The 13,954-nt window shown below is 45.9% G+C and overlaps 1 protein-coding gene across 1 annotated transcript in view; it reads right to left on the minus strand.

Moving 5' to 3' along the window:
* The window catches only part of LOC142590836 (uncharacterized), a 31,748-nt gene extending 18,077 nt beyond the window's left edge, over positions 1-13,671 (minus strand). Inside the window, exons 1-3 of the mRNA XM_075703239.1 lie at positions 12,728-13,671; positions 10,927-11,863; positions 8,292-8,661 (exon numbers count right to left, since the gene is read on the minus strand). Of these exons, the coding sequence (XP_075559354.1) occupies positions 8,292-8,661; positions 10,927-11,863; positions 12,728-13,617 (2,197 nt within the window). The 5' untranslated portion in view covers positions 13,618-13,671. The remainder of the gene's footprint in view (positions 1-8,291; positions 8,662-10,926; positions 11,864-12,727) is intronic.
* Positions 13,672-13,954: the final 283 nt, after the last annotated feature.

The raw sequence follows: 13,954 nt of genomic DNA on the forward strand, positions 1-13,954 counted from the left end.
CCCGTTTGGGAAGTCATCATACCTCGATGCTGCCTGAGCAAACTTTAAGGGGTGGAGACATCAAAATTTTCGTTCATGCTTTTGTTGATTCATATGTTGCGTCATGCTTCAGGGAGCACGATACACACAGCGGGATTCATATATATCCGATAAATAATTTAATAATAGCATTATTATACCGAGCGATTTCGGTTTCGGTTTCTGGGCTCCGGGGGATGCTATGACGTCACAGAGGAGGAAACGCAACATGGTTTGGTCACGTGGACCACAAGAAATAGTGACGTAAAACTATGCTGCGTCGTCTGCTCTCGCATACGCGTGCTCTGCCAGCAGAGGTCAACAACTGGCGATTCGAAGTGCATGTCGCGATGATTATAATTATTGCGAAGAGCGACAACAACGGTAAGAAAATATTGCGGCTTGTGAGAGTCGGTGATTCATTCCGAAGCGCCGTAATTTAGCTTTGAAGTAAACCGGAAAAGGCCTAGCAACGATATCGGCGGCACCGAACGATCAGAGGCGGTGAAGCTGCCGTCGGTGCCAGAGTGACCACTCCTCGGTCGCTGATTGGCCTCTTCGCCGTACGGCTGCCGCACAAATGGATCCCGGGCCCGTCCTCTCTACGGCAAGGAAATCTCGCCGTTCGCGAGCAAAACCGCCGGCGCACGGGGGCCCGCGAACGGCAAACGGCGTGCGGCGAGTTTCCGTGTCGGTAACGTGGACGGGCCCTCACATTGAGAAAGGCCAAGTGAACGAGAGACCGCTCCGACCTGCCGAACTATGCGACTATGCGTGGAGAGAAGCGGGCAACACGAACGCCGTATATCCTGCTGGTCTCTTTCGGAGTCGGTCGGCTGGTGTTACACTCAAACCTGTAAGGGCCGATTTACGCTCGAGCCGCCCATCGCTGCAAGCCGCACCGCACGCGTGCGGTCGCGCGAAAGATTGCACGTATCAGACGCTTGTGCGCAAATTTCGGTTTACAATGTGTAAGGTATACACTGTGCACACAGTGAAAATGGTAATTTGTGCACAAGTGCTGCATACGTGCATTTTTCGCGCGACCGCAAGCGTGCGGTGTGGCTTGCGGCGATGGGCGGCTCGAGCGTAAATCGGCCCTAAAGGCCCGTCCGCACGGCAACTCGCCGCACGCAGTTTGCCGTTCGCGGGCCGCCGTGCGGCGTTCGTGTTGTCCACTTCTCTCCTCTAGTGTCCGTGCCTGCACGCCTTCGGTCATAGTGGAGGCTATGCTCGGTCGCTCGGCTCAGCTAAAGCCCCTGCATCTACGCGCCACCGCCGCCACCGCCGCGGAAACGTGTATGGAGGGGCTTTAGGCTCAGCAGGCTCCGTAATCGGCATTTCATCGCTACTCATCATACGTCACGTTTTTGTGCTAGTGTGCTATGACGTCAGTATTTTCGTTCCTCCTCTGTGACGTAGTAACTGCCGCGCTAGCGATGGGTCTCGACTACGAGAAGGAGTTTTTAATGACTTTTTGGAGCTGAATTAAAATTATTTTGAAATGTTTGCAGCGTCCAATACCTCGTTCTGGGTGTCCTTGCATACGGAAGCAGCCTACAACATGCTTTTTATAGCCTCAAAATTTGGTGTCCCAACCCCTTTAACACGCCGAGTGATTTGTTTGTTTTACAACGTAGTCCCTTCTTGCATGTGAGTTTTGTACTCAACTGAATTCTTTCTTATACTAACGCTGCAGACGGCTAAACCGGGCCTTGCCGCCAGCGCTCATCTACTTTGACTGGCGCTGCTCTGCCTTTAAAAATATCATGGAGCACCTCTCTATTGTAATATAAAGAAGTACTGATGAGTTAGTCAGTCTTTAGCTTTGTACGTTTCCAAGCAGCTCCCTTGGTGAATATAAAATTGCACAAACCGCAGCGGGAACGGTAGTTCATCGGCGTATGCAGCAGAATTGCATCGGCGGTACAGCACTAACACGCGCTTTTATTAACCTGTGTTTTTGGTGACTTCGTCGGCTAGTGTACGCGATTCGATCAATAATTTGGGAATTACTCTTCTTGAGGCGATTTCGACTGCGCTTATTCGGCGATGACACATGTATTCATCGGCAGAAAAATCACGATGGCATATGCAGAGACTGCACCGTGCGGATTTGTTTGATATAAGTCTGCACTAACGACGGTTGCTTATTATTCAGGTAGAGAAGGAGCATTGCGGCAAGGGTAGAATAAAAAAATAACCATCGAGAGATCGCATCACTCAACAAAATTTATTGGCTAGTGAACATGCGCTCCACGTCATGTAAATGGGGTTCATGGCGTTTGTCTGCGGGACACACCTTGTATGTGGAACATGTTGTCCCAAACACCGGTAACATCGTGTTCATACCCGCTCGCACAGAGGTCAGCATCTTCCCTACAGCTGTCTCTGCAGAAGCAGCAGTCTGGCGCCCGAACAAAGGAGAAATCGCAGCCGCGAACTTCAGCCATCCTTGCTGCAAAGGGTTGTCGTCTGCTACTGCTTCCGCGCGTACTGTTGGAAGCGTCCGCTAGGTGGCTTTCAGTGGCGCCTCTATAGGCGGTGCACGAGGCGTATACGCGTAGTGCGCGCCGATGGAAGTGCCACTGGTGGCGACCTTGCGCAGAACACACGGGAGAGGAACCAGCCGCGCGCCGTAGTTTGTTGTGTCGTTGATAGTGCTTCTCTCTCTTATTCCCGTTTTCAGAGCAAAATAGGCAACACCCTTCGCATGTGTGGGGTGGCCAAAGCTTCAAGGAATGTCGAAGAAGAATTGTTGCACGGCGGGGGGCTGAAATACCGGCGAAAACGTGCCGGCGATACGGTTCTAATCATGCCCCGCAAAGCCACATCAGCGGGAGCAACGTTAGCAATGGATCGCCGCTTCGGCGGGAAATTTCTTGTTTTCGTCCTTTCCTTTGTGTCGTCGGTGTTTTTGTCCACTCGATCGTAGCTAGACGCGTAAGCGACGAAGTTCGTCTGCAGTGCAGGCTTAAAATCATTTCGCTAAAGTTCGGAATGCCGTTTGCCGCTTATATTGCTTTCCTCTACTTTACGGCTAGGTAGCAGGCTAGGTAGCACGACTAGCTAGCTACCTACCTTACTGCCCGGCTCTTGGGACGGATGCCGGGCAGTAAGCCTAGTTGCTTGAAGTGCGTCGTAGGCTGTCGAACAAAGTTTCTCACCTTGCCGTAGTCCAATAGTGCAGTGCTGCTGTGTCGAAGTTCCGAATGAACGCAATAATTCGCCGGGAGGCCACCAAACCAGGCTAAATTCCAAAATAGAAAAACAGGCAGACGGGTGCCCGAACAGTCCAACGCTCAGATGCGCGGCCTGTCTGGCCTCTCTCGCTTCGGCGGTGTGTCTGTCGAATGACGCAAACATCTGGCTCGTCATTCGCCGGTTCGCCTTTCGCTAGGCGACGGAAGTAAGCCGCAAAGTTTAATTTAATTTATACGCAGATATTTTTAATTTTTCCGGGAAAGAATAAAAAAAAGAACAATTTCTGTTAATCTCATTTCACATTCTTTCTTTTTTCGATGCTCGCGACCCCAATTCGTCGATGTGATACGACGATACTTCTAACGGGGTAAAGACCGCTTATATAATGATGTTACATTAACGCGATATTTATGGCTGCCTGCAATGTGTCAAATTCTGGTATCCCAAATCCCTCGAGAAGCACATGACAAGTAACAATATTGGCTCCCAGTTCTTCAATGCAATAAAGAAATAGGTGGGATCGCATGCCTACAACGCACTGGGACGACGCGCATGAGAGCAGGAGGGAAAAGTGTGTAGTCTAAAGACTGCAATCTAAGTTCGTTTCGTATCCTTGGCGTTATTGACTCCGACACACCTGCCTGCTCGAATGCGTGTGCGAGTACATGAAAAACAACATAAAAAAATTAATAATCATGCTTGTTTACCGTTTTCCACTACGCATGTGTAAGCATAGCCGATGTTTTAAATATGTTCAAACGACAGAACGCCATGATAACCTTTGTTACTGGAGCTGGAAATTCACGCGTCTTCCACAGTGCGTAAGATAACGTCATAATAAAGATAGGTCCTTGCAGAATAAAAGAACTAGGTGCCGCTGAATAAACATTCGTTATGTGGTTATTATTATTTTTACCTTAACGATGCACGTATTACTGTTTACAACAATCCCGCGTAGATAAAGGGAGATCGAAGTAACGATATACTGGTAGTGACATTAAGTGGCACATTGACAGCAGTACGTGAGATGTTTTAATGTGGCTAACATTCTTGGGTACTCCGTGCAATTTCCGGGGACAAATTTTCCGTCCGTCCGTCCGTCCGTCCGTCCGTCTGTCCATCCATCCATCCGAGTAACTGGGTGTGTACGACTGGGCATGTGCTGTTGTAGAATAAAGCTGTTCGATGCCAACACGGAGCACTGGGTTTGTGCACCTCTTCAACGAACATGATATAACCTTATGGCACTCCCTATGTGCCACTCGGTATGGCCGCTCTGCAACAAACCTCTTTGACGCCAACTGAACACACGCAGCTGCGCATGCGCAACTGCGTGTGTTCTTCTCTCGAATGACAAAAAAGATCCTTTAAAATTTCTCCGGTGCTCGGCTGAGTAGAATCCGCTTATTGCGCAGACTTCTCTTCGTCGCCCTCTGTAAGTAGGCGCAGTGTGTCGTTAAATGACCCAGCGTAGCGAGGCCAAGCCAACCTGTTGCTACAACCCAACAACAACACCACAACAAGTATGCAGTAACGGCCGTGTGTTTCTACCTCCTCTCCCGTCTTGTTACTTCTCCGTTGCCTTGATTGTGCTTCGGTTAATATGCACGAGATGATTTCGTTGGGGATTGACCATCTTTCCGCCGTCATGCGGAATGCCCTGCTTATGTTGCGTTGGCCTCGGGCCAAGCAAACTTTCTGGTATCCTATAGCCACTGCAGTCATCATGGCAGTGCAAATCAGACAGTCCTGGGCAGCAAGACAACTTTTTATTCAGACTGAAAGATCGCGTTACAGTCGTTTTCTTTTTGCGCATGCATACGCGAGAAGCGTACATATACATGTCCAACAAAATGCTCATGACGTTCTACATTCAAGTTCTCGTTTCCCACCTCTCACCTTCAACGTGTGTAGTGACCCGATTCTGCACCTGTAAATGCTGGCTAGTTCTTCACTACGGGAACACATTGAGTATTTCTTACTTTCGTCAGACATGACGATTACATCATACAGCACAGCAATTAAAGCATGGCAGTTGACACTTATGTACAGAATAAGATAAAAAGTAAGAAACCTATCGGCACACGATCACACGCTGGTAAACACGTAGAAGGCCAAACAGTCGCTTTATTGCGTGTTACATTTTACTTCAAAACCATGGACATTCGTTCGCAGAACACCAGCGCCTAATAAGTGCCTGATATGACTCGCTTCAAAGTGCACAAAGCAAATTAAAGCAACAGTGCATAGTAAAGGGAGAGAGATATATATCTAAACTTTCTTCTTTCAGAACCGCCATCAGGGTCAATAAGGACGACCGACGCAACGCTTACTGTTCCAAATTAACACGTGCCAACTGATCTCTCAACGCCGCCGTTCATGCCACGGTATGCAATACGAGCAAAATGACAGGATGCTGCTTGAACATAAACAACTACACCTCAAAACGCATTACATAGAAGTTGGAACACTTTCAAATTGGCATTGGCAAACAGTGTTCACTGGCTTCGGAACAGCTTCCCGGTTCGGCGGTGTAGCGAATGAGAAGAGTCAAGAGGTGTGCAGCCTCGTCCTAGTAGTTGAAACGAGCAGCCCCTATTTAAGAGCTTTTCTTCGACGACAGCAGGAGCCACGTTGTCTTCCTCTCCACTCAGGATGCCAAGCTCTGCTGACGAAGACTGCAGGATGAAGCAGGTATATATTGGTAAATTTACTTGGGAGCGTTATCAACACATGGAGGAAACGATAGTCACCCAAATTAATAAATACCCTATAGTCATCTGACTCTCGCACTGGAGGTGTGTGGAAAGTTAGAGCATTCGTGCACGCAAACTCATGCGATGTAAGAGGCCATGATAGTTTAAGGAGCGACACTATAAAATATGAGGCAGAGTTTAACCGATAGAATATTTGTCAAAAAGTATAACTATTTTCTCTATCGATGACTTTCTTGCGCGAATAATTCCAACGGAATATCCCGCTGCTGCTCCTCGGGTTGAATTGCCCGCTACGACACGGACGAGTTGACGTAACCCTTACGCAACCACTCGCCTTACAAATTTCAGTAAATAAACCAGTCCGGACAGCTCAGGAGAGATGCCATAGTACGAAATAGATGGCGCCATGGCAATTTTACACTTTCAACGCTTTCTAGCTTACAAAGACTCTTCCAGTTACGAAAGAAATATTTATTATTGCGATAGCAATTATATGGACATACGAAACGAATTTTTGCCGTCGCTGTAAGGTTCCGTATCAACTCCAAGGCCGAAAACATCGTCGCAGCGAGCCGTATGCTCTATGTGCGAGTGAAAGCGTGTGAGTGTGAGCCCCCCATCGCGGCTCAATCTCGCGCACGCAAAGGGGGGGAAGGAGGGAGGCTCGCCCGCAAGGCTCCGGGGTTCATGTTGGTTTGTGTTCGTGCTTGCTAGTGCGCCCGTGACAACATGCTTCATAATTTACTTCACGTGCTTCTGTTTACAAGTTTATATGGCCGATAAAGCTACTGTCCTTACTTGGTGTAGCTGTCCACTAACTTGCTATCGCGATCGATGCTACGCTATTCGGACCAAACTATGACTTTTTCATCACAGAAGTCTGAATCTATCAATCTGGTTGGAATTCATGTGTTCTATTTGTGTCTCTTAGCGTCGCTACAGTATTTGCGTGATCAAACTCCAATAAAGAAGAAGATTGCGCATTATTATTCTATTCATTCTTGTAGTGTATTTTTTGTACTGTACTTGAGGAAGAAGAAATTAGGAACCGGTACTGGCTGTTTTTTCGCCATTTTGTCCTTCTAGCTTGTGGTGATTGGTGTGCATTGGTAATAAAGAGCTTAGGAAAAGGTGCCGATCATCAGCAAGTTAATTTATGAAAAATAATATAATTAATTCATATAAAAGGCTCAATCACGTCTGCTCCCGACGGGGCCCTATTTGGCAGCATAGCAGAGCTTCCACAGATAAAACACGAAGTTCAATCGTCGCGATGTTCACATCCAATGTGTCCACTTTAAGCATCATGATGGCACGATATATTGATTTCCCGAGCAATGACACCAAATGTAGTTTGTGGACGAGCGATGATAGCAAGATGTTCTAGGTTGTTTGAGCGCTGCCGCTATTATTTTCTACTATGTATGCCGAAGACGTTCCGCTAGCTCAAAACACAAATAGATGACATTACACGCCAGTTTTGCTTCACATATACGCGAAAAAAAAAACAATCGGTAAATGCAACACGGAGTTCAGTTGTCAATCTTGTTGATGCTCAATTTTTCCTAGCATTTTTTTTTCTCTTCATACCATTTTAGTCTCCCTAAACCTGCTAACAAGGCTTCTGCATGAGCAGGAAGGCATGTTCACCTTTCAATAAACTCCCTCGTCTGCACAGCTATCAATGAATAAAAAAACCGATTATCTGGAAGCAAGCTAGTTGGGCGTGATGAAAGTTTAATATTGCATATGGAATATAAAAAAAAGCGATAAATAATATAATCAAATATTTTTGATCCCTAATGTCATTGAAATACTATGCAAGATGACATTGACTATTTGCGATGTATACATCTTCTGAGTTTGTGCCTTATGCTATCCGAGAAAATATGTCGCATATATAAACATCAATCACACGTTTATGATTAAGACGTAGGAAAGCTAATGGCACCCGTAACAGCAATATAACAAACTGAAGAATTCTAAAGTTACTGCCCACGAGGTCTAGGGATCCAATATCCGCCGCGGCGTCCGCATTTCGATGGAGGCGAAATGCGAGAACACCCATGCAGCTTGGAATGGGGGCACGTTAAAGATCCCCTGGAGGTTAAAATTAATCCGGAATCCCCCACTACCGCATGCCTGACAATAAAAGCGTGGTTTTGGCGCATAAAATTGCAGAATTCGTCTCACTGCGGAATGGCTTTCCAGAAGTCTATGATAAATTTTTGTTAATTTCATTGTTGTTTATAGGCAATCATGTTCACTTGCATCATACTGTATTAAAAGAGCAGGTACTTCAAGCGCCTACATCATACAAAACACAAATTGTGTTACATTGTTCCCACTGACCTTCATTGCCACGTTTGGGCAGCACGTCCACTATCTTCAGGAAACTTCGAATATGGAGCCAGCAGTCATGGTTAAGGTCGACGAGCTGTAGCCTAAGGCCGGCATCACTAGGGCACTCCACCGCATCCTTCACAACGCCAACCATTTTCATAAACTGGTCAAGGCTACAGTTCTGGGCGCGAAGCAGGGCTCTACGAATGATCTTCTTCGCTTCGGTCTTTGTGGCCTCAGCCTCTTCCCTCACCATTTCGAGGAAACGTGGGTGGTTTTGCATCAGCTCAAGGGCACGTATGCCCTCAACACCACCTTTTTCGCCTCGGACGAACTGCGCAGCGTCCAAGATGGCGGATGCATTCTTTTTGGTCACTTCCTGCATGCAGAGAGATTAGCCATGGTTGGTAAAGTATAAAAAAATATCTACAAGCCTTCAAAAGTAAAATGTTCCAAGTATTTTATAGCGTACGGAAGTGAAGTGTATACTGCGTACAAATCAATAAAGAAAGTAAATGTGGCAGTGCATATCGTGGCCGACATAATCTCGTAGATTTCCAATATGAAGTCTACACTACGGGATATAATCATTTTAACGTAAAGCGCCATCCATTGAAACATAGAGTGATCAAACATGAAAGGCAAACGCCATTTTGGGTGCAGAAAGATGATAGACATCAACATCATTATAAGCTTATTTGATGCCCACTGAAGAGGAATGCCTCTCCCAGTGATAACGCTGTCTTAACCGAGCAGATGAAAACTTGCGCCTGCAAATTGCCGAAATTATACACTCCAGAAACATAACATATTGGTTCGAAAATTGCAGTTAGGGAGCGCAATATAGAAAGTTGTTTGCTGGTTCTTTTTTTCGCCATGTGCTCGGTTGGCGCACCTTCCGACACGATTCACGTGCTCGCTGTCACATGGTGAGGGCCGTATAGTGAGCAACATACACCTCGCTGTAAATGCAATGGGCAACGAGGCTCAGCAGCTGCCCACACGATAGCTCGATCATGTAACAAAAAAAAAATTAAGCAGGCGCAACCCTAGCTGACATCTAAGGAAATGGAGGCCTTCACGATTTTGTGATTTTGAGAAAATGCTTTCATGCATCGTGTGTATGCAATAAACGGTTTCTTCTCTGCCCATGTGTGTGTATTTCTGGGCTCATATTCTCTCTCTCTGTCTCTGTATATATATATATATATATATATATATATATATATATATATATATATATATATATATATATATATATATGTATATATATATATATATATCGGCTTTTAACGAGCGCCACTGCGTATTTGCGTGTCTTGCAAAATGACCTCAAATCTTGAGCAAGGTGCCCAGTCGCTGAGGCAAAAGCAGCTCCGGAAGAGTCCCATCGCCATTATTGTTATTTAATGTTACTGCTGCAGTGTTATTTATAAAGAAAGCACTGCATTGAAAATAAGCAAGTCACCATAATGAACATTTCTGGTTGGCAGCTAGGTTTCGAACACAGGACCTCAAGCACAGAATGAGGTCATTGAAACCATTAGTCCACGGACGCATCTACCATGGTGGATGTGTTACTTGCGCGACGAAAATCATCATCAGTCATGTAGGCCTCATTTGCGCCACCAACGCTGTTTTTCCGCGTATTACAACGAAGAATATCACGCACCTTGTGAAGAAGAATTTCTATGACATGTCCACATCAAGTGATCCTCGTCCTGTACAATATTACTCGATCTAGCCTCCGAAATACCTGCACAGATTCCACTGCTCTCACAGTCAGCGAGGAGCGTAAGGCCTTGCTCTAATTATTCGCATTGCTGCTGCGCGATTGCTCAATATTTAGCGCGTTCGACTCAGAATTGCACAATGCTTAGATGACACTGGCTCAAATTCCAGTACATAAGTGGCTCTGTAGATGCGTTAATATTCTTCGCGCTTAGGCAATGGAGAAGCTTGTCACTACGAGGTGGCCTGACGGGGAAAGAAAATCACCGGTGTGCCAAACCGAGTATCGAGCAGTAATAGTTCCTGTGCTCGGTTCCGTCATACTGGACACACAAAACTCGGAAAACGTCTGCGCATGACGTAAGGGCAAAAGCACATTGAATTGATAAAATCTCTGAAACAATAGCTGAAGATATGAGAGCTTTCGCAGTAGATTTCATTGCTTTAAAAAGTGCGCGACAGAAAACGCAGAGCTATAACAATCTATGTGTTCGCGACCAACAGAACTAACTATCCGATTAATCGGTGCAAAAATAAACTCTAACTCCCACACAGTATCCGAGTAAACTCTGACGATTATTTCATTCAGCTTAGACGTGAATGATGTTTAACACGTATGTTTTTCTGCATGTATACTTGCTCCTACAAGTGTTCGTGTAACGCCCATTTTGGCATTATTTGGCTCTCTAAATTTCGAAGCACGGCGAGTTTTCTAAAGAAACCAGTACAATTACTCTTTGCGCATATGTGGAGTCATGCAGAATGGCGGCGTTTTTGACGCAAAATGTTGATAGACATCATTGGTCCACTTTGTAACTCTCCTAAAGATTGTCCAGTGCGTGCAATGTCTTTACTAGGCCACGGCTTTCCATGTAATGGCCACAAACAAAAAGCAGTTAGAACAGAGCCATACCAGAATGTCCAGCAGGGCGCTCTCCTTGCGGTTGGCAGCTTCCCTGAACGCTTCGGCCTTGTGTACAGAATAGCTGCGCACCTCTCCACGGGTGTCATGATGCATCGCGTTGAAGATGCTCGCAGGAATCCCGGTGAACTCGATGAGGCTGAGACTCTTGCTAGCGCAATGCGCGAGCACGATCAAGTCTTCCCAGAAAAGCACCAGACCTTCGACGTTGATTCTGACTAGATTGAGGTTAGAGGCAAGAGCATACACCAGTTGTTGCTCCACATCCCGAATTTCCTGGTTTGTCTGACAGTCCCACTCGTGAGTAAGGTGTATGTCTACCTCACTAAGCGTGGAGGAGACCCTTATATATGCTGCCAGGGAAGAAAATTCATAGCATTTGAAGCCATCGGTATGAACACACAGTGAAGTTACGTGCTTGCAACCACAGACAAAACGTAACGCTGTCATAACTGAAGGCGGGACATTGGAAATTGTGTTGCTCGATGCGATAGTTGCATTGTAGATTTGCGGACATTGCTGTAGCTGCATGATGTTGTGGTGAATGCAAAAACTCTTGACGACAACGCGATCATCAAGTCCCCGCTCCCGGATAGTTGTGGCGACTCTGTCGATACCATCTATGCAGGGCAAGCAGTTGACGACCACGGACTTGATTGCGTTGTTGTCCGCCACTGCGCCGAAGAAGGCGTGGCACTCTGCTTCTTCAAAGGGCCGCAAATCGATGGAGAGCTGGCTGAGTGACGAGTTAGATATATGCAGGGCTTCGCACAAAGACTTCATGCACGTCGCCGCTTGGGGATCCGGAAACTGCTTATCTGGATCCCAGGATGACTTAAGGCACACGTACATCGACGAAGGTAGCCTCAGGCGGCGTAATGTGTTATTCCGTTTGATCACTTCGGCGAAGAGGGTGACCGTAAAGATGCTGGAAAGACATGTACAAAATTTTTTTTGTTAGAAAATAAAAACTAAATTTAAAAAACGCGAGAAAGACACTGTTTAGTGCTCCAACATAATCTTATGCTAGAAAACGCAATCGACGTTACTTAACGCGTAAAAAGAATTTATGTTTTCAGAAACAAAGATAACAGTCTGTTTCATAAAATCCGCAAGTTTTTGACAACCATCCCGTTAGCGAGACGGCGTAAATGAAATATAAAACAACCGCATTGATAACCATGACATGACATTAAAATGAGGGGCTGAGTTTCCGGGGCAAAATTCAACCAGAACGAAGTTTGTTTGTCCCCTTTTCGGGTAGGGCTAATCATTTTGCTTTGAAATTATTAGCAATCATTTAAACAGCGATAGCTAATCTTACTAAGCCACTCGAAAAGCGCTTTTTTGTCCTTTGGGAACAAGTCCAAAGTTCAAGAAAAGAACTTAACTCACCGTGACATATAAGCCGTTCATAAACATGTAATTCCCAACCGTAATTTGAAATCAACGAAAATTACGAGAAGAGGTACACGTTTATTTCAAGCCGTGAAGAGTGATTTATTTCGAGAAAATATTTGTTGTTTTAAATAAGTAATATTTTTGTAGTAATAATTATTTGCTTCCGGAACTCTTCAGAATTCAAAAGCTCGCTCCAGCTTATGAAATAAAGCGCTATATGTTTTGCGTTAAGTGGCATCCCCTATATCAAATTTGATGTATCATACTTAGTGCCAAATATGCCTATTACATGTTCGGCATTGCGGAGTAAAACAGCTTACGTCCCCTAATCAGTGCGGCGAGATGCCCTATTGGTTGTGGCGACTCATAATACATTTTAAGCTATACTTACAATAATGGGTCGTCCACAACGATGACTGCATTGAGTTCTTTCAAGGTGTTCATCTCGGAAATGGCCTCGACTATTTCTATCAGGAGTGTTTTTATCAGAGGTTTGCCCCTGTCGGAAAAGTCGGGTGATTTCAGAGTCAGTTTGCTTAGCGTGGAGTCTTCTTTGGCGAGGTATCTGGCGAAGACTGCGTTGGAGGCTTCATCGCAGTAGCCGAACACGCTTTCTCCAACGGCGAGTTCAGTGATGCTTTTGTTTTCAATGAGCTCTCGGATGAACCAACGCGCATGATTTTTGTCCATTTGAAGGTCTGCGATGTCGAGTGCTGTCAGATGACCCATGCCTGAGAAAAGTGACCTTCCAGGCAGAGGCATCCCATCTCCGCTTTCCTTTTTGAAGTCGTGCACTTCGAAGGCGACATATTCATGCAGCGGAATAGGATTGAACACTTCCAACGAGGAAGTGCGCCTCCAAGGTGGTAGTATTGATCCGCAGACAGTAATTCTTTTCAAAGAGGGATTGAGCATTATTGCTGAGAGCATCGAACGACGAACTGTCAATATGAACGTGAGTTCTATTGCTGTGATGCAGCGATGCTCGGCGAGTAGATGTTCAACAAGATCCGGTGCCTCCGATTTTCGCGAAGCTTGTCCAGAGCCATGTAGAGCATACCTGGGAGTGTTTGCCTCGACACAAGCAATGAGGACATCACCTCTGTTCTTGCCACGCGGATCTTCCCGAAGCTCAAGGCCAGCACTTACAAGGACCTTGTTCAAGTCACGACGGTGCTTCATTAAGCAGCAGCTTGCCCCATTCTTCTTTGTGCATAGGATGTTGAGCGCATTCCTATCCGTGCTGATGCTGTCGGGTGTAGGTGGCGAGAATTTAGACATGGTTCGCCAGGCCCTTGTTCGGCGAAAGGCTGTGGTGCCAGTGAATGGAGTCCTTCGGTCTTTTCTCGTAAAACCTGCGTAAAGAAAAAAGAAAGGTTCACAAGAGTTTTGTCAAGTAGACAGTTCCTTCCGGATTAAAGGTGGCCAGCGAGGTTCACTGAAAGGCAGTTCCATATGTTGTAAAGCATGTTTTGATGACAAAGACAAAGAATGTTTCCAACTATCGGGAATATATATGAATTCAGACAAGGAACACTGCGAAATTGGACGATATGTTACAACTGTCTCGTGTGATGAAGAACTTGTGTCCCGCAACTATGGCCTTTGTGAGAGTCCG

The sequence above is a fragment of the Dermacentor variabilis genome, chromosome 8 (assembly GCF_050947875.1).
Source record: "Dermacentor variabilis isolate Ectoservices chromosome 8, ASM5094787v1, whole genome shotgun sequence".
Lineage (NCBI taxonomy): Eukaryota > Metazoa > Arthropoda > Arachnida > Ixodida > Ixodidae > Dermacentor > Dermacentor variabilis.